The sequence below is a fragment of the Adiantum capillus-veneris genome, chromosome 20 (genome assembly GCF_014529385.1).
Source record: "Adiantum capillus-veneris isolate H3 chromosome 20, ASM1452938v2, whole genome shotgun sequence".
NCBI lineage: Eukaryota > Viridiplantae > Streptophyta > Polypodiopsida > Polypodiales > Pteridaceae > Adiantum > Adiantum capillus-veneris.
This window is the reverse complement of record NC_140950.1, coordinates 109230384-109250904: the sequence shown is the minus strand read 5'-3', so window position 1 is coordinate 109250904 and position 20521 is coordinate 109230384. Positions and strand designations below refer to the sequence as shown.

The window sequence follows — 20521 nt, the reverse complement described above, 5'->3', positions numbered from 1 at the left end:
TTTAAGCAGTGTGATGGTGGTATTGCCTTGTGTCAGAAAAGTTACATAGAGACATTGCTACAAACCTATTGCCACTCCCATGGAAACATGTTTGAAGTTGAGTCTACATGATGCTGGCGATCCTGCTGATGTCACTCTTTACCAAACTGCTGTTGGCTGCCTCATTTATGTATGCAACACGAGGCCAGATATTCAGTTTGCAGTCTCGCAGGTCAGCAGATTTATGCATAGCCCAGGGTCTAAGCATTGGCAGGCTGTCAAGAGGATTTTCCGCTACCTTAGTGGCACTTTACATCTTGGCTTGTTTTATCCCAAGGGGGGATCATTGCCGCCAGACTTACATGCTTTTTCGGACTCAGATTGGGCTGGTTGTTTTGACACGCGAGTGTCCACAAGTGGTTTTTGTTTCATGCTTGGCAGTTCATGTATATCATGGTTGAGCAAGAAGCAACCTACTGTGGCCACTTCGAGTTGTGAGGCTGAGTACAGGGCAGTCTTCACAGCTACGGTTGAGTGTGTATGGCTCAGACGCCTTATGGCTGACTTGGGTGTTGGACAGGACACTGCCAACACTATCTACACTGACAGTCAGAGCGCATTGGCAGTTGCGAGGAACCCAGTTTTTCATGCTCGCACAAAGCACATTGAGGTGCATTACCACTATGTCAGGGAGAGGCTCTCAGCAGGAGAGATCAGCTTGGCTTATGTGTCAACACAGGACAACCTTGCAGATCTTTTTACAAAGGCATTGTCTCGTGAGAAGCTTGAAGCTTTCCGCAAAGCTTTGGGCTTACTCCCCTTTGTGGATTGATCCTGTCCTCAGGGCATGGCACTTCCCTTTACTCATGTGCCAGCTCTCGTTCACCGCATCACTCCAGGGGGGATTTGTTACCATATACATGTGGTAGTGATGTGTGTGAACACACTAGGACCGCCGGGGCATTTTTTCCCTCTTTAGGAGGTTTTTTCCCCCCGTGCATTGTATATACGCCCATCACTCTAGGGATATCTATCTTTCCAGTGCACACTAAGTAACACACTCTCTATTGTGTGCCTTGAGCTTCCTTCGTCTTCTCCAAGCTGTGTGTGTTTCTCTGCAACCCTAATTCCAACACTAAGGATGCAAGATGTCCGGTTGGAACCAGCTCCCTTTCAAGTGCGTATGGCTGATCAGAGCAGAGTTCAACCAGTGGGGATGCTAAGAAGGCAAGGAATTATCATTCAGGGATTGCAGTTTATGGTGAATTTTGTAGTCATCAAGATGAACGATTCAAAAATACCTATTCAATGTTGTTTGGGAGGTCATGGTTTCGCACGGCTAAACTGAAACAAGATTGGGGAAAGAATGAAGTGACGGTTAAGAAAGGAAGGAGAGAAGTCACATTACCAATGGGGCCGAAGAAGGAATTGTCAGAAGCGACGAAGCCAATGTTGGCACAAGCAATTAACATGTCTGAAGGATTGGAGGATGATGAAGAAGCATATTTTCTGGTAGCAAATCCAACAATTGTTCCGGTATTTGAGGTAGATGTGGAGCAGATTATTGACAAATATGTACAAAAAGAGAACAATTTGGGAATTGATCAGTTTGCAGGGGAATACAGATGGTGGAGAACAGGAAAATTTAGAAGAGAAGAAAATCCGAGAGGAAACAGTGATTGAAGATTTAGAATTGGAGCCAAAGGAGGCAATTCAGAGAGCGGAAGCTCTGTATGATAAGATGATATAGAAAGTTTCTCGAGTAAAGGAGGATGATTTACAGGATTTGAATTTGGGAACGAAGGATCATCCGAAGATGGTAAGAGTTAGTGTTCATTTGGAAGAAGGCTTCAAGGAGGATTTGAAGGAATTACTGTTGGAATATATTGATTTCTTTGCGTGGGATTATTCTGATTTGAAAGGCATGGATCCTCAAGTAATTTTTCCATCAATTATGGAGAGGGAAAGATTTAGGAATTTTGTTTCTAAAGCTTTCTTTACTTCAATGGTGAGCTCCGGTGGGTAGATACCTTCCTTGGTTATGAACCATTTTGGTTTTTGACAATCTATTCAAAGGATATAATCAAAATAACTAAAATGGGTGGCTAGCTCAATTAACTTTACCCTAGAGATAGGAGACAACATCATCTTTTCATAGTAGTTGTACTCCAATGCATGTAGATAAAGATTACACCAGATGGGTGAACATACAAGCCCCATGGGAATTCCATTAGTCTGCTGGTAGAAATTTTGGTAGCACTGAATGTACATATGGTTAATCAACCAAGTATTGATATTAACTACATCATGCAAAGAGAAGGAAAGTCCATTCTTATATTTGGTTTTTGACCGAACCCCTTCTTCACAAAATGATGGGAAGTTCTAGAAAGAAATGAAGGGGGTGTTAGCAACCTGGAAAGCACAAGTAACGAGATTATTGATAAGAGGGATTAGACCCATATCTCCATTATGAGGGATATTCTCATAACATTTTTTAATGTCTACTGAGTAGAATGAGCTAGCACCTTTTGATAGGTTAATCACAATCATAGATGGATTTAATAATCCACCAAGATTGTATTTTTAAGTTATGGCAGAGAAGAGCTTTTTGGTCAAGAATCTTTGCTCTATTTTTTAACTATGGGATGGCAAGATATCAATAGGCATGCCATAAGCAATGATACTTCTAAGTAAATACTAGAAGAACCACAAGTTAGACAACTAAAACTATTTTTGTGTAATTTGAAAGATGCCATTAGGAAGGGAAAAGGTGCTAAGGCTGGCATGTTTATCCTTTTAAGCATATCCCTAATAATTTCAGAAGGGTCTTCTAAGCATTGAGAGAAGTCATTGCTAGTGAGTCTTTGTTGAATTGCCTCTTGTACTAGTGCTTTACGGATAAAAAGTGGGTTGTTTGGGGTCTTGTCAACATATGTAATAAGGTATTGATTTTTGAGAGCGGTAAAGATGGAATTCATATCCACATTGGGATCATAACCCAATTTACTAGGTAACCAACCAAGACAATAATTATAAAAGGCTAGCTTAACAGTATTGATGTCCATCCAAGGGGGTAAGAAGACAATTTTGTCAGATAGAAGTCTTAACAAAACCGAATAAAGTTCTTCAAAAGCCTCATGTAGATTAGGGGAGCAGGAAGGTATGTGATTTAATCCTAACATAAGTACTTTCTTTACCTTGGGGGGAACTAGCAAGTGATCCACACTAGCCAAAACATGACCAAGACTAGGAACAAAACCAGGGTCGATCGGGGTACAAAACAAGAACAAAGCTTAGCGGTTGAAGTGAACACAAGCTTCTAGTTATAAAGTAATAGATTTAAGAAAGGTTTAAAGCTCCAAGTGAACATACATATCTCCCAAGATGGGGACAAAACAAAGTTTAATCCAAAAAAGAATTACCCAAAAAACGTTCTTAGAGTGGGTAAGTCCATCAGAGAGTTGCAGTACAAGACATTAATAAAAAGGCGATCCTTTTTACTTTGGATGGGGGCTAATGACCAGCGACGACCAGTGGCTTCTTTTGAAACCTGCAACAACACTAATCAAGCATCAATTATAAAGCAGAGACTTAGCACTAGGGATGCAGCTTCGACTAAATGCCTGTTGCACATGTCCATTGGAATTGGCAGATGGTTGTCCAAGGTTTATAAGGAAAATAATAGCCTCTTGCGCTTCAGTAGCAATCCAGCTTAAGAAGGTTAACATAGACTTCTTAAGGGAAGGGGCATGAAAGAATGTTGACAGGTATGCAAAATCATCCATAGGGCATGGTCAAACCATAAGATATTGGCATCTTTGCAAAAATCCCCTTCTCCCACGTGGTCACATCCACATTTAATGAAAGGCCGATGCACATTCCAAAGTTGGGTGGTATAGTTAGAGTCACGGCCCATAGTGCTGATTAACCCTTTCACTTGAAGAAGGCAACCCACAGAGGTATTACATATTTGGGTCTCAAAGCTATTCATAACAAAAGGGCATGCCATTGAATAAGACTCAATGATAGTGGAGCAGTTGTTATGAAGAATCTGTTGTAGCCCAATCTTCACTGCCTCTTTGTCCCTATCATTGATGAGCATAAGCAACAGGCCTTCAGTTAAAGGGGCGAGTAAGGTAAAAGGGTCCATGGCTTGTGATTAGCATCACTCAAGTAGATTTCTAGCAGTCGAGCAGGGGTATATGGTTCAGTATAGGTTTCAAAGGGGTTTTTAGCAATACCAAGTGAGGGGCTATCCATAGAGAAATTTTGTGTAGTGATAGCTACCTCATCTTCATCAAGACCGTCAGGGATTAGCCAATTTGCAGATGCATTGGGAGGTGACATAGATAAGGAAGGGGCCCCTTTGGAGTAGATTCTTCTTCCTTTGCTTGATAAGGGGTTCGTTATGAAGCTTTTTGCCATGCATGTCCATAAACTTCCTCATAATATGAGGGGAGTTCTCCAGCCATTCACGGTGTTCTCTGCCGTCATCATCTTGGATATTACCAAGATTAGTAGCAACATTCAGAAGCCTTGACACAGCAGCAACAGGGTTATCTTTAGCCAAATCATAAATATTGAATGTCATAAAATCCAATATGTAACCAAACCGAATGATTTTCTCATATTAAACTGATCATTTAATGTGGGAGATTAAATGGGATCAAGGGTTAAGATATAGTCATGTGCTTATAGATCTATCTCAACATAGGGCCAATGGTAAAGGGGCCCAAATGAGAGATGGTCTATCAAAGAGCAAGGCAAACCAATGGAGCATAAGACCTTAGGTTTAGATTCATTGAAGACCTCCAATAGTTAGTGTAAAAGTCCTTTGACCTTAGGTAAGCTAGAGTTGAGCTTGAGGTGGGAACTCGACCCAAGCTCGAGGTGCTTGTCGTGCTTGATTAAGGTGCTTGATTATTGAGATTCTTGAGGTGCTTGACATGCTTGAGATGCTAGGGCTGTACTTCAGGTGAGAACCTAGCCCAAACTTGAAGTGCTTAAGGGCCAAGCTTGTGGTGGGAACTGGGCCTAGGCTTGAGATGCTTGAGGTGTCAAAAGTCAAAATTCAATCCCTACAAGGAGGGGGCGAGCCCTACACGAGGGGGATGAGAGGGAACACACACACACACTCACACAAGGCATACCTAGTACAAAGAAAGCAAAGGGGACACTTGTCAAGTTCCTCCTCATGTTGCCCTCATGGTGTGCATGAAGCCTATTGGTTGGCCACCCAAGGGGTCCAATGATAATTTAGGAGATTTAATTAATTGTGTTTGCATTTATCAAGTCCTCTCTCTCAAAGGGTAAAGGGGGACACTTTGTCCCAAGGCTACCCTTGTTGCTTGTAATTCCTCCTGCTTGTGATTGGCTAGGCCTGGAGGGGTCCAATGAGCTTCAAGCATGAGCTACAAGGGGGGGTCAACCAAAGCAAGCTAGGGGGTTGCTTAGGGGGTATACTCACCCACACACACTCACACACACTCTCATTGTGTGCTATGCAAAGTGCAAGAGCTCCATCTCCTTCTCCAAGCTCCTTGAGAAGTTGAGAGCCTACACCAACAATCTTGGCTATGGAGTGAAAATCCAACCAAGAGCCATGCTTCAATGCTTAAGCTTTCCATATTCTCCATCTTCATTACTATGCTATTATGTATGCTAGCACGAAGAGTTATGATAAGTGAGGAACTAATTCTTTCTCCTATGAAATGTTTATTCTTCCTCTTCCCTGCCCTCATTCCGTGCTAGCTCTCTCCCCCTTCAAAGGTGTTTGAGGTCTTCGGACGAGGCTTGGGATAAATTAATATTTCTTCAAATTTTATGTTATGCTTGTGATGCATGAACCTAGGTCACAAGGAGCACAAAGAGTGTATTGTAACAAGTCTCTCTTAATGGGAGAAATCATAATACAAATGCCTATTGGAGGGGGGAACGGCTCCACATAAATCTAGTCCTCAACTGTTGTCATGTTCTCTAAATTCTCTCTCTTGTAAAAGTATTTTTCATGCCAAGCTAACTAATTGCTATGTTTATGTTGCTATCTTCAATTATGTTCACCCGCTATGCTCACAAAATAATTTCTCAAAAAGTACTCTCATTAATTTCCTCTACTCTCAAGTTAAATAGGCCAATTCCATTACATTGAACCAAGCCGGGATATCCAATTGAGAAAGAACTAGTAAATCAGTGGTATCATACAAAGCCAAAGCGGCTTTATCTGCATCCATCACGGTTTTATGAAAAGATGGGTCTTTGATGTAAAGAAGTAGGCCTTGCACAATAGACAGAGGAGCCGGTAGGCTACTATCATACCGTAGGGCTACAAGTGTAACATCCCATCCACAAAGCTTGCCTATAGAAAAAGAAACTTAGCGAGCCAAGAGAGAAGAGATCAACATGTTAAAGATGATAGGTAATTAATAATAATTACTATCACCACGAGTGTGTGTGTGTGTGTGTAGGTTACAAAAGACCATGGCTCTTCAAAAGAGTAACAAATGGAAGAAAGAAAACCATTTCATTGTTAATGAAAAAAGCTTAGAAATTGATCATAATACATAGGCATGCCATTTTCAAACCATAGAGAGAATATTATTGCAGCAGCATTTAGGGTAAGGGGTTCCTCTATACCTGTCCCCATCACAGCCAACAAAAGAAAACAATCATTAGCTAGTGGAAGAAAGGTGTCACAAAGGAAGCCCACATGTTATGAATGTCAAGCATAACTACAATGCATAAAATATTCTTTATAGTAGGAGACCGGCACCTAATTGTGTGTGTGTGTGTGTGTGTGTGTGTGTGTGTGTGTGTGTGTGTGTGTGTGTGTGTGAGAGAGAGAGAGAGAGAGAGATTCTTCATGGTAGAAGACCGGCACCTGATTGTGTGTGTGTGTGTGTGTGTGTGTGTGTGTGAGAGAGAGAGAGAGAGAGAGAGAGATTTTACCATTTAGTGAAGGGTAGGATTTGACAATGTAAAGTCAAGAGACTTTTTACTCTACATAGAATAAATGTACCAGTCTAACTGCATATAACAGAAAAAACATAATTTAAAGGGAGATTTTGTTATTTAATGAAAATTTGATTTTTGAAGATATGTTTGAATTTATCTTTTCAAGGGGATTTTCTCAATACCAATATTGATATTTTTCTAAAAATTTGTGTAAATTTGTATTTCTTTTAAGACAAAGAAAAAGGAGAAAGCTCACTTGCCTACGCATTGACTTGGCATTGCCTTGTTGAGAGACTATCCCAATCCATATGTGTCTGCATACGTGCGTGCGTGCGTGTGTGTGTGGGTGTGTTTTTATGATTGAGTTCGTAGGAACTCTGTCTCTTCAAAGGCACCCTTTCCCTTCAATATTCGAAAACATATGATTTTCTTTGCATTATAATGCATTTTTTAAAAAGTAGCTAGCATTTTGCACATGTAGGAAATGGGCAAAATGCTTTTAAATAGGTAAAAATGCCCATGGTCCCATCCAAATGGTCTATTGCTGCCTCTATGGATGTATTTGAAGATTTAATGGAGCAGTACAATCCTTATCTACTTTTTTTCCTTTCCAATTTTCCATTCACAATATCATTTTTCATGCTTAGAAATGTGGTTTATTCCCAATTCCATTTTTGAATGAGGTTGTATTGTGGTCAATTGCCAGACAAGGGGGCTAAACTAGGTCTTGTTGAAGAAAAAGGGTATGGTTTATTTTTGTTGACCCATAGTATTCCATCAAAGGACCTTAATGCCTTATGAAATAGTGTAAGATTCTATCTTCCTATTGAGTCTTGAAATCTCCTTGATATGTATTCATATTCCAGGGAGTGTAGGTAGAGATTGCACCATACTCGTGAGCAATCTAGTCCCATTGGGATGCCATTGATTTGTCTATTGGTTTTGCCATTACATTGGACAATCATATTGCCTATAAGTCAAGAATTGATGAAGATGGCTTGTTGTTTAGTAATGGATATGCCTTTCTTATATTCTGTGTCGGACTGATTCCTAGTGATACAATCCTTTGGTAACTTTTTGAATGATAGGTATTTGTTATGTGATTGGTCATAGGCATATGTAATAAGTTGGGCTATTCTAGATTTTAATTTCAATAGATCCTTCATGTGGGATATTTTCATAGCCTTTTTTATGTCAGCTAAGAAAATGGCACTAGATATTGTAGGTAGGTTCACAGTTATGTCATACAATGAATCAATAATCCACCAAGATTGAACCCTTATGTTATGACATAAAAGAGCTATTTGGTTTAATTTGAACACTCTCCTTTTGAGCCTAGGGATGCATGTTTTTATAATGCAAGCTAAGAGTAAGGATAACCCAGAGAAGCAGCAATTTGCTCCGTTTGTCATCCTCCTGAAGGCCTTTTTGTGGGCTTTGTATGTGGCCATTAGGTAGGGTAGTGGTTGTGTGTTTTCTATGATAAATGGTCACATGAAAGGTATATTCATTGTAGTGCCTCCATTTGAGTTTAATTATGCGGGATAAATTCAATCCCAACCAGTCTTAGCCTGGCTTGTTCCATCATATATGCCTAGCATACTAGGACGGGGTTATTGGGGGCTTTATCTAAGCATGTGGCAAAGAAGTTACTTCTAATATGATCTATCTCTTTTTCTAGGTTTAAGATCTTCTTTCTAGGCTTTGGTCTTGGTAAGTTAATGTGGCAAAAGTCCCAGAAGAGTCTTTTAATGCTATCCATAGGGTGATCTATGGTAATCACTTTTTAGAGTGAAGATCAAAGACCATAGTTCTTCTTTTGCTCTGTCAATACATAAAGGTAGGGTAGGTACAATGTATAACCCTTTATGCAAGAGTTTGAGTACATAGGGATCCATATTAGGAAGATCAAGGATCTCATTAACGTGATCATAAATACGTCAACATGTTAATAACGTTGAGTAATCATATTTCAAAATACATGATCATGTTAAATATTCATGTGACTTTCCCTTAACCTATAGAAATCATCCAATTCGGTAAGCCCGCTCAATTTTTTTCTTTTTCTTGCAGGCATGGTTTAGAATTCACATAGCTTTCCAGTAAGCCCGCCAAGAAAAACACATATGCGGGTGGGGTTTTGGTGGGTTGCCACATCACCACTTACCAGCTTTTTGTAATCACGTTAATTGTGATTATGTGAATGTGATAATAAACATAATGATCACAAGAAATTTCACGTGATCATGTGAGCATTAAATCTTTGAGAAATATCATAAGTTAGTACATGTTTAATTAGTTTATTCCAAAAAACCTTTGTATACTGGTGTGCATCGGCATAAGTGTTGTGATTCCAAGCAAAAAAACTGATTTAGCATTACAGACTTTATCCTTGATAGACTCTATAAAGGACCATCCAAAAGAGACTTGGCACCGTTTGCATACATTCCTAGTATTCAATGCATATACAAAAAGGCTAAGGAAGCTTATTAAAGAGCTTATTTCTAAGTACACATTCAAGTATTTAAGGTGATATATTGGGGGGGGGGGGGGGGGGGGGGGGGGGGGTTTACAATAGGTTGGTGTTGGGTCAATCTTCTTCAACTTGATCCTTGGCTATCATTTCTTGCAATCAAAAATATAAGAAATTTTTAGTTGATTGGGCACATATCAGGGTGTAAACAAAGCAAGTACGATTAGTAGGAAGGTTTGATAGAGTTTCATTTCATAGTGGACATTAAGGGTGGGGTACGATTAGGGGGCATTGAGTTCCGATTGACTGTGGAGTAGCTCCCCGATGATTCAGAGGGAGAGGCTATGGGGGTCTATGCAAGGGTGGAAAGTTGAGTCAAATAGCGAGGGTTTATGTTTCTAGGTTTTGTACCCCTTCCTCGCGTGTGTGGGTCCACCGTAGATTTCTTTCCACCTCTGTTATCCTTCCCCAAGGTAGTGCTGCTTTTTCCAAGCACAACTCTAATTTGCCTCTAGTAGAATTTTGGGGTGGTTGTCAAATCATAGGGCAAGTTTGTAGAGTTGCAGAAACCCTTGACAAGAAAATTAAAGGGAAGTCTGGCTTCATGGACCACATGAAGGAAGTAGAGGTCCTCTACAAAAGCATGAAGCAACACGGAAAGAGACCAAGGATCGAAGAAGAGCCCAAGGATGTACCCGAAGTGCTTGCCGCTTCGGAAGTACCAATCTCTAGCAATGATCCAATGCCGCCCAACATGGGAAGTTTAGACCCATGCAACCTCGTCATCATGCGCATGGCTTGCATTGAATTTCCACAAATGGCAAGCATTGGAGAAGGTAGATATAGCATGGTCACAAAGGAGAAAGTCAATCATGAAACCTTCATAGATGAATTTTACATTGGCAAGCTAATCAAGGGTGATGTCCAAAAGAGTGCCAATGACATAGCGCTGCATGAGGCCACAATTATGAATAGAACTCATAGTGGAATCATTGCTGCTCTAAGATTGGCAAGACATGCCACGCAAGCTCCCACCGTCATCTTCAAGATGTGGAATGGTGGAAACCTCGACCACTGGCTAGAGAGACTCCAAAAGGAGGGGAAGAATGTGGCCTTGAGCAAGGGTTTTAGAGACGCCAAGGGGACCGTTGAAGCCGTCAAGAAGAATATATGGCCTATCATTAATGGATTTCTCCGAACCTTCATCTTCTTGCACGCGAATAACATCACTCACAATGATGTTCAATGTATATCGACAAATCCTCCAGTCTACACGCGCAGCCAAGATATCTACTCCCTTTGTAAATACATTCAAGAACTCCTTAAATATTTACCTAAGGATGATGACACTAATTATATCACTTTCCTCATACGCTTTCAAGAAGTCCTGCACACTTGTGTATCTACCAATCCCACCCAGTGCAAGTCCTCACATGATCTCCTCAGCATGTTTCAAGGCATTAAGCATGTTGGTCGCACACTCCCAGATAGTGCAGGCTTGAGGCCATCCAATGATTGAAATTTAAAATCATACCTTGTAATTTGAAAACGTGTCTATACTTTGCAATGAAATAGTTTTGTCTTGTCTCATGTCCATTGTCTTGAAATTTCATGCTCTTTTATTACATTGATGTTGTCAAATTGATAAGAGAGATGTGAATTTTGAAATTGTGTATGTTGAACATTAATTGTACCATTGATTGTAGTTTTTTAATCAATGTGTATCTATTGTTTTGATCTAGTTATTTATTCACGTGTGATTTGATAGGAAATGGAAGCCCCATACATTATCCCAATGTCGACAGTGAGCTCGACCATGAAGAGTCTCAACGCATCCTTAGAGAGGAGAGCATGCGTTACGGGGCTCAATATCTCTCCTTATTCTTTGTTGAGTCTGTTGAGATGTCGAGCTCTACACCTTGAGCTGGCATCCACTACGGGTCTTGGCCGCTTACGGCATTTACTCACTGGCGCGTTAGGTGACCGACACGGAGGATCTCTGCCAGTGATTCTACAGCTGGACTACACTTATAGTGCCAGCCTATTACGCTTCTAGCGAGTTCACACTTAGTGACCGCATGTACATATGTGCTACTTTTCAGCTTTAGCACTTAGTCATTTTGTACTCTCTTTTCTGTGAAGAAGAAGAAGAAGCTTTCCATCTCTGTGTGCTTTGTGCTTGTCTTGTGTAGCTCTCTTGCATCCTCATTCTTTACATGGTATCAGAGCCTGGTGCAGGCAAGAGAGGCTAAGAGAGCAAGAGCATCACAATCCCTTCGTTCGCAATCCACGACCAGATGCCGAAGGCGCCCCACACAACGGAAAAATTTTTAGGGGTTTTTCGTACAAGTTTCTGAATAGGTCTCCAAGTGTAATACACAGAGATTTACTGTACAAGTACAGTGGTTGTATGTACGTTTGATTGTGGACACTCGTTGAGTGTAGAAAGCGTTATAGGTACCACGATAGTAGGTTCAGCAGATTTGCAGGTTTTTGCAGATTGCACCTATTTTGTCTTAGTGCTTCAAGATGTCTGACGGTTTCAGTCAGATTGTTACTGAGAAGCTTGAGAAAAATAACTACCCTGCATGGAAGTTCAGAATAACAAATTTCCTAAAAGGAAAAGGTTATTGGGACTATGTAGAAGGAGACAATGAAAAGGAACCAGAGATTCCCGAGGCAAATGCTACAGCAGAACAAAGGAAAGCTTTGAGGGACTGGCAACAAGGCCAGAGCAAAGTGATGTATTGGCTGTCTATGAGCATCACAGATGGCATGATGGGCTATCTACAGGATGCTGAAACCCCCGCCATTGCATGGAGAAACTTAGGCAGAGTGTTTGAGGTGAACACCAAGGCCAGGAAGCTTCAACTAAAGTCGGCGCTAAATCAGGTTAAGAGGAACAACCTCTCAATCAATGATTATGCCTTGAAGATCAAGAGTATCATTGAGGCTCTTGGATCTATTAAAGTCTCAGTGGAAGACGATGACATTGTCCGTGCATGCTTGGATGGTCTAGGAGATGAGTATGTACATTTTAGGTCTTCCATGAATACAAGAGACGACATCCCCGTGTTCCAAGATTTGATTTCTATGCTTATTCTTGAGGAGAAGAACCTTGACACATCTTCTTCTCATGGCAGAAATAATTCTGAACAGGCCTTCTATTCTAACTCCAACAGAGGTAGAGGTAGAGGTCGTGGTCGAGGCCTAAGGGGTTGCAGGGGCCAATTTCTGGAAGGTCAATCAAATCAAAACAATACAGGTGGCAGGGGAAACCAGTCTCAAGGCAGGGGGAGTCAAAGAGGTCGTGGTGCAGGATCAAGCAGGCAGCAACATACTCCAAATAGTAGAGAATGTTGGACTTGTGGTGAAAGAGGTCACATGTCACGTGACTGTCCAAAGGGAAAAGCAAGTAGAAAGAGAGAACAGGGCAACTATGCATCTACTAGCAGAGATACAGATGACAGCAAAAACGAGCGCATGTTTGTTATGCAACATGTAATGAATACAATGACTGCAGAGAATTCCACCCAAGATGATGTTTGGTATGTGGATTCAGGTGCCTCTAATCACATGACGTCTCGTGGAGAGTGGTTTAGAGATATGCGCAAACCAGATGTGTCAGGCTATGTGCAGACAGGAGATGATACAGCTCACCCCATTGCTCATGTAGGGGACATACCTCTAAATACGAAGAGTGGGAAATCAAAGTACTTAGCAGATGTACTTCATGTCCCAAACATTACAAAGAATCTTGTTTCTGTTGGACAAATGGTTGAGCAGGGTTTGCAGGTTCGCTTCAATCCAAATGGCTGTTATGTAGAAGATTTCCAGAATGGTTGTAAGCTGATCACAGAGGGCAAATGTGTGGGCAGAATGTTTACGCTGAATGTAGACATGCCTGAGGTAAAAGCTGCATTATTTGCACAGGGCACAGGTGTTGTGGCTGATGTTGACATTTGGCACAAACTCATTGGCCATGTCAATGAGCAGAGATTGCGCAGCATGCAATCAAAACAGATTGTAAAAGGTTTGCCCAAATTCAAGGTGGATGGTATGCATAAAGTGTGTGCAGCATGCCAGTTTGGAAAACAGTCAAAGGGCTCATTTCCACATGAGCGCAATGTATGTAAAAGGCCACTTGAGGTGGTGCACACAGATGTTTGGGGTCCAACCGATACTGCAAGTATACATGGTTGCAGGTATTATGTCTCTTTCATTGATGACCATACAAGGAAAGTATGGGTCTACTTCATGCGTAACAAAAGTGAAGTGTTTGGTCACTTTCAAGACTTCAAAGTCATGATTGAGAAGGAGACAGATATGCAAATCAAGACATTGAGGTCATATGGAGGGGGAGAGTACTTCTCCAATGATTTTTCAGATTTTCTGCGAATGCATGGTATACACAGGCAGTTTACATGCAGATATACTCCACAGCAGAATGGGGTCGCAGAAAGGAAAAACAGGCACATTGCAGAGGTTGCACGTGCATTGATGAATGAGAAGAACATGCCTCATCATTTCTGGGCTGAAGCTGTAAATACAGTTGTGTACATTATGAACAGGACACCTACAGCTGCGGTGCATGATGTAACACCTGAGGAAAAGTTTACAGGTACAAAGCCTAATTTGGCACACTTGAAAGTGTTTGGCTGCATAGCTTACGTGCATGTACCAAATGAGTTGCGTAGGAAATTGGATCCTAAAGCAGAGAAATGTATTCTTGTGGGATATTCCCTTGAACAAAAGGGGTACAGGTGCTACAATCCTACTACACGAGAATTACGAGTGAGCAGAGATGTAGTCTTTGATGAGATGAGCAGTTGGTACAGTAATGCACATGGCACTATTGGTACTGATGTAAAAGATGATGTGGTTGTACAAAATGTGAGGCCACAGTCACAGGTTTTGAGTGGACCACAAGAGTCCTCTTCTCGTGGCTCTGTTGAGAAACCATGGAATGGTAGACTACGTACGCAGGTTACTCCACCAACAGGTACAGGGAATGTATCACGAAAAGGAAAGGAAAAGGTTGATGAACCTCCCTTTATGGTTGATGCATCATCAGGTTTTTCACATGTAGACATGGATTCAGATGGTTCTGAACAAAGTCTTGATGAGGAATTTGGAATTCCGGCTGTCAGGATACCTGGTGTAAGGAAAGTACAAGAAGATGCTAGAGGGCAAAGGAGTGACCCAGGACCGCGCAGATATAATAGAGTCAGAAATCCAGTTCAGAAATTGACTTATGATGGGTATCTAGCGCATCACCAAGCCTACATGGCTAAGGTGATACAGGATGTGGAGCCCACATGTTTTGAGGATGCAGTTGGAAATGTGCATTGGGATGATGCAATGAATGAAGAGATGGCTGCATTGGAGGCAAATGACACATGGGAGTTGGTGCCATTGCCAAGTGGCAAGAAAGCTATTGGCTGTAAATGGGTGTATAAAACCAAGCATAAGGCTGATGGTAACATTGAGCGTCACAAGGCAAGGCTGGTCGCAAAGGGTTATGCACAGACGTATGGCATAGACTATGAGGAGACCTTTGCTCCAGTGGCAAAGATGACGACAGTGAGAGCTGTCATAGCAGTGGCTGCATCTAGAGGATGGATTATGCATCAAATGGATGTAAAGAATGCCTTCTTGAATGGTGAGTTGCAAGAGGAAGTGTATATGGATCAGCCACCTGGTTATGTCGATCCAGGTTACCCAGATTATGTATGCAGACTTCTCAAAGCTTTGTATGGTTTGAAGCAGGGCTCTAGAGCATGGTATGACAGGATTGCCAAGTATCTTGTCAGTATTGGTTTTAGGAGAGCTCATGCTGATCATTCACTCTATGTACGTGAGAGTGATGTGGGGATTGTGGTCATTACCATATATGTAGATGACCTTATTATTGTTGGTGACAATGCTATGGAGATTGACCATGTGAAGGGTCTTCTCAAACAGGAGTTTGAAATGAAAGATTTAGGCGAATTGCGCTACTTTCTTGGCATTGAAGTGATCAGGACTCCAGAGGGTGTATGGCTATCACAGAGACAGTATGCTTTGGACATGTTGTCAAAGTATGGTATGGCTGATTGTAAGCCAATTTCTATTCCCTTGGATGTGAATGCAAAGCCGAGTGCAGAGAAGGGTGATGTTGTTGAGGATGTCAACATGTACAGGAAGATTGTGGGTAGTCTAATCTACTTGACTATCACGAGGCCAGACTTGAGCTACATAGTAGGCTTGGAGAGTCAGTTCATGCAACTTCCGAGGAAGCCACATTTGGATGGAGTACGACGCACACTTAGGTATGTGCAAGGTACTCTTGACTACGCATTGTTCTATGCAGCAGATGCACCATTAGCATTGTATGGGTATACAGATGCAGATTGGGCAGGTAGCATTGTTGATAGGAGATCTACGAGTGGCTTCATGTTCTCTTTTGGGAGTGCTGCTGTTACTTGGAGCAGCAAAAAGCAGCCTACGGTTGCTTTATCGAGCACAGAGGCCGAGTACAGAGGTGCAGCAGTTGCGGCGTGCGAGGTAGCTTGGCTACGCACATTACTTGAGGACTTGGGAGTGCAGGTGGACCAGCAGATTTTCATCCATTGTGACAACCTCAGCAGCATGCAGTTGGCTAGGAACCCAGTGTTCCATGCCAGGACCAAACACATAGAGGTCCATTACCACTACGTTCGAGAGCGAGTGTTGGCGGGCGACATCGACTTGGTCTACGTCAGCACAGAGGAGCAGATAACGGATATCTTTACCAAGGCCCTTGGAGCCGAGAAGCTTCGACGTTTCCGGACTATGCTTGGACTCTGCGACATGCAGAGCTCGAGGGGGAGTGTTGAGATGTCGAGCTCTACACCTTGAGCTGGCATCCACTACGGGTCTTGGCCGCTTACGGCATTTACTCACTGGCGCGTTAGGTGACCGACACGGAGGATCTCTGCCAGTGATTCTACAGCTGGACTACACTTATAGTGCCAGCCTAGTACGCTTCTAGCGAGTTCACACTTAGTGACCGCATGTACATATGTGCTACTTTTCAGCTTTAGCACTTAGTCATTTTGTACTCTCTTTTCTGTGAAGAAGAAGAAGAAGCTTTCCATCTCTGTGTGCTTTGTGCTTGTCTTGTGTAGCTCTCTTGCATCCTCATTCTTTACAGAGTCCACGGAGCCCGAAGGTTTGGAGGGGGAGCCAATGAAATTGGAAGACGTACGCAAGTGTTGTCCCTCTTTTTTTGTGCACGATGTACTATTCAAGGCTCAGGTCGTGCCAAGGCAACGACACCATTGAAAATCTCAAATTTTCAACACAAAGGGCTCGTGTGTGTGTGTTGCTCCTACGCTTCATCCAAAAGGAACAAAGTCTACCTAACAATAATCAAGTTGCCATGTACTTCATCCAACAAGTCTTCGTGCAAGATATAATGAAGAAGCGCATCCTTTGGACAAACCGTCACTTTGATGCTGGTGTCAGACTTGGAAGACCTAAAGAAAGGGCACAAGCACATCGTGGGGAGGCAGATCCACCTGCATGAAAGAGGCCAGTTGTGCTCCTACCAGATGAGCATGAACAAATTGTTAATATTGTGTCTCAAGGGGCTACACTAGCCAGCCAAGGAGAGAGCATTCTCTCTCTACAAGAGAAGTTGGCAGCCAAAGAAGAAGAAGTAGTTGTTTTAAAGAAAAAACTTGCCAGATATGAAGCGTGGTACGATCCTCTCTGTCCCTTGCCTGAGGAGGTAGGACCAAGTCACGAGGCAGATATTCAAGAAATGGTGGATATGCTTGAGGCAGCATTGAACGCAGATCTTGAAGAAGCAGTGGATATCACAATTTCTAAAAGACATTGTAGACTGTAGTTGAGAATTTTAATGGCAATTTATCCCATCCTTTTTTGAGACGCATTGTATTCTCTCTAGATGTTTATGGTAGTGAATTTGTTTTGGAGTTACTAATTGATGACTTTGTTGAGAATGGTTTATAGATGTCACTTTGTTCAGGATTTGAGAACAATACTTATGTTTATGTGAACTCTCTTCAATACTTGACTTTGTTGCTCTTAAATAAAAAAAGTGAGATATATAGCTCAATAGGGAGCTACAATGAGATAGAGTAGATACATTATCATGAAAATATATTTACATTTTGCCATCTATCACAAGCACCAAGTCATCAACCTCTTCATTGTCTGAACAATCTGTATTGGGATTCGAGTTTTGCTGCATCTCTTATATGAATAGTCTCTTCCACCTAGAAAAGCCTTATGTGTCAAGCCATGTGAGAGACCTCTTGTAACCTTTTTAAAGAGAAAGCCATTTGTATTGTGCATTGGCAGCCACCTTTTGTGCTTATGTGTCAAAGGCTGCCTATTTCCAAAAGCCTATATAGAGGCAGGTTCTGCTGAATAATATTAAGCTTTATCATTTGCAAGTATAGTCTATATTGTATTGTGCAATAGTTTCTCTTTCAAGCTCTACACTAACCTCTCCAAGCATGCTTATGCCATGAATGGCACACTAACACATTCACCTTAACCTTACAACTGGTAACAAAGCTTTTCCTAGATTAGCATCTCCTAATCTAATTAGATCCTAGGCATCTCCTCCTATGCTAGATTTTGTGAGTCCCCTCTTCGCTCACAAAATTGATTCAATTTCTATGCATTTGCATTTAGATTAGAACTAATCTATTTGCTAATCGCTTTTGTCTTGGGCAAGTTCATGGCTTAATGTTTAGAGCCACTACCCTTACATAAGTGATTGCAATAGGTTTTGGGCTCAATAAATACATATTATAGCCTAGTTTTGCTCTTTGTACTATCTTTGTGTTGTTTTTGCTTGATTTATTGTATAGCCGGAAGCTCCACTTCGACTTTACAATTGCATACTTTTATTGTGTTTTGGAAGAGCTTTTAGCAGTACCCTTGATCTTTGCTTTTGGAGGTGATTAAGACTATTATTCTATCTTGACAAATTCATGTGTGTATGAGTTTGAGCCTGTAAGAGAGAGAGAGAGAGAGAGAGAGAGACAAAGAGTATGTGTATGTGTCATTTGGTGGACGCTCACTCTAGAAACTACATGGTAGTGAAGGATGAACGTGAAAGTCTATTTTTGACTTTATTGAAAACTTGAAAACGCTTGGCAGCATCGGTAGCAACGTCCAAATTCGGCACTTATTGCTCGCTGTAAACGAGCCACCTTTTAGCTCGCACATGTGGCCAGCTTGTGGCGCCAAAAAATGCTAACTTGCTTCACTGCTCACCCGCCTCACCTCTTCCTATCTTGTGCTATCCAAAAGCATCAAAGGTGAAGACATTAAACCTGCTACCTCGTCCTCGACTGAGTCGGCTCAAAAACTCCCATAGTCCCGCTGCCCAGTCAACCTCCTACCTGCCCGTTCTCGGCTACCATCACAGCTGGCAAATACCTTCAGTCTGCCGCGCTACCCAGTCAACACCGCTTTCTGCTCGCCAACCTCCACCGACCATCATCATCATTACCTGCAAAACGAGGCCTCAACAACTCACCATGTATAGCTTCTCAGCCACGCAACTCTCAACTCGGTGCTCCAAGTTGCTCTGCAGTCCCGCCCCCTTCAGGAAGCTGCCTACCGCCCACACACCTCCGACTGGCTTCCCGTGCAACGCGGCCTCAACTGCAGTTGGTCGCCCTCACTGTAAACCATTGCCCTGCACACAGGCCGTCGTGCCCAACTGCTTCTACCTGCAACACGTGCTCACCATCGACAAAAAGTAAAAGCTCACATTATTTTGCAATAGTTCACATTCAGAAGCCTTCAAAGTCATGTTCCCATAGCACGGACTACCTCAACCACCTCGAACTCACAATTCTGCTAGAAGGGGGCCTTCCCACAGTAGTCGAGCTTGACACCACGCTCTCTTAGAATTTCATCAAAGAGGAGGACTCCGATCCCCCCAAAGCATTGAATCTTGCGGAAGGTTTCGACACGACTTCATCAAACCTTCTGTCAAAGGCTTCCCATCTTTCGTGCTCACCAAAGTTCTCATATTTTTGTAACCATAAATTTGAAATCTTTTGAGCCTCGAAATATACCGCAAATTTTCGGTGAAGAGGTGCTCCATTTTGGAGAGTGACTTCACGAATAATTTGTAAAAACCTTTGAAGCAAGTGCTCACGAGGACTAGACCCTGCCCATTCACCCGGGTAAGACCTTCCTCTCACTGCACACGGCATGGCTTCCACACGTGGCAGGCAAAAACCAAGGGGTACTTGATGCGAAAGCAGTTATGGTCCGTCATTAAGGCACCAAATGACGATGACAGAGTGGAAATGCGACAGAGCTTAGCACAGTTTGCAGCTAAATATGAGCAAGCTCTCGGCATTTTACTCACTTCACTTGACAACAACTTTGTGCATTATTTAGATGATTGCACCATTGCACATGATGCATGGATAACTTTGGAGCAACATTTTGGTGCTATTGCCAAGCATTCCAAAATTGCATTAAAAATGCAACTTTATGGACTGCTTATGGAGCCTGGAGAAGATGTGTCATCTCTAGTCAATAGGCTCAAAAGTATTTGCACACAGTTGACATATATAAAATGCCCTATAGATAATGAAGACCAAATTGATGTGCTTCTCAAAGCAGTACCAAATGCAGATTTTGGCCAAATTGTAACAGTGCTGAAAGAGAAAGACCCGATCCCTAAAATTGAACATGTAATAAACTCTCTTCAAGAGCACGAAAAGAAACTCAAAGGCAGTCAACAACAGTCAAGTGGTGCTTATGTGGTCTCATCCAACCGCTACAACCGCAATCACAAAATCAACTTAAAGTGCACACACTGTGGCAGAACAAATCACCTTTCAAAGGATTGCTATGAAATCAACCCTTGTTGCATTTGTGGCAAAAACAACCATGCTACAAAATATTGCAGACTCAAAGATAAATCTTCACAAGTTACCAATTACAAAGAGCATTTCAAGGATAAACCAAAAGCACAAATCAACCTTGCCACCACTGAAGATTCTGACGAAGATAAAGACAACAATATTGGCTTGGTTTATGATGACGTGTTGTGAGCATTATCTCTCTTGTGTACCTTACCCTCTATTTGTG

At 42.0% G+C, this 20521-nt stretch overlaps 1 protein-coding gene across 1 annotated transcript; it reads left to right on the top strand.

Annotated features, from left to right (window-relative positions):
• Positions 1-1389: 1389 nt before the first annotated feature.
• On the top strand, positions 1390-20490 carry LOC147433071 (uncharacterized). The gene is made up of 4 exons (XM_086492030.1): positions 1390-1515; positions 1595-1687; positions 1730-1915; positions 19564-20490. The coding sequence occupies exons 1-4, from the start codon at positions 1390-1392 to the stop codon at positions 20482-20484; spliced, it is 1326 nt and encodes a 441-aa protein (XP_086348156.1). The 3' UTR covers positions 20485-20490.
• The last annotated feature ends 31 nt before the right edge of the window (positions 20491-20521 follow it).

What these genes read in the sequence shown, in the direction of transcription:
- LOC147433071 (XM_086492030.1), top strand. Translation starts at nt 1,390, where the DNA reads ATGGGGCCGAAGAAGGAATTGTCAGAAGCGACGAAGCCAATGTTGGCA. An exon ending in TAGAATTGGAGCCAAAGGAG is followed by an intron (nt 1,688 to 1,729) that starts GCAATTCAGAGA and finishes AAGATGATATAG; the next exon opens with AAAGTTTCTCGAGTAAAGGA. An exon ending in TGAAAGGCATGGATCCTCAA is followed by an intron (nt 1,916 to 19,563) that starts GTAATTTTTCCA and finishes AAACCTTTGAAG; the next exon opens with CAAGTGCTCACGAGGACTAG.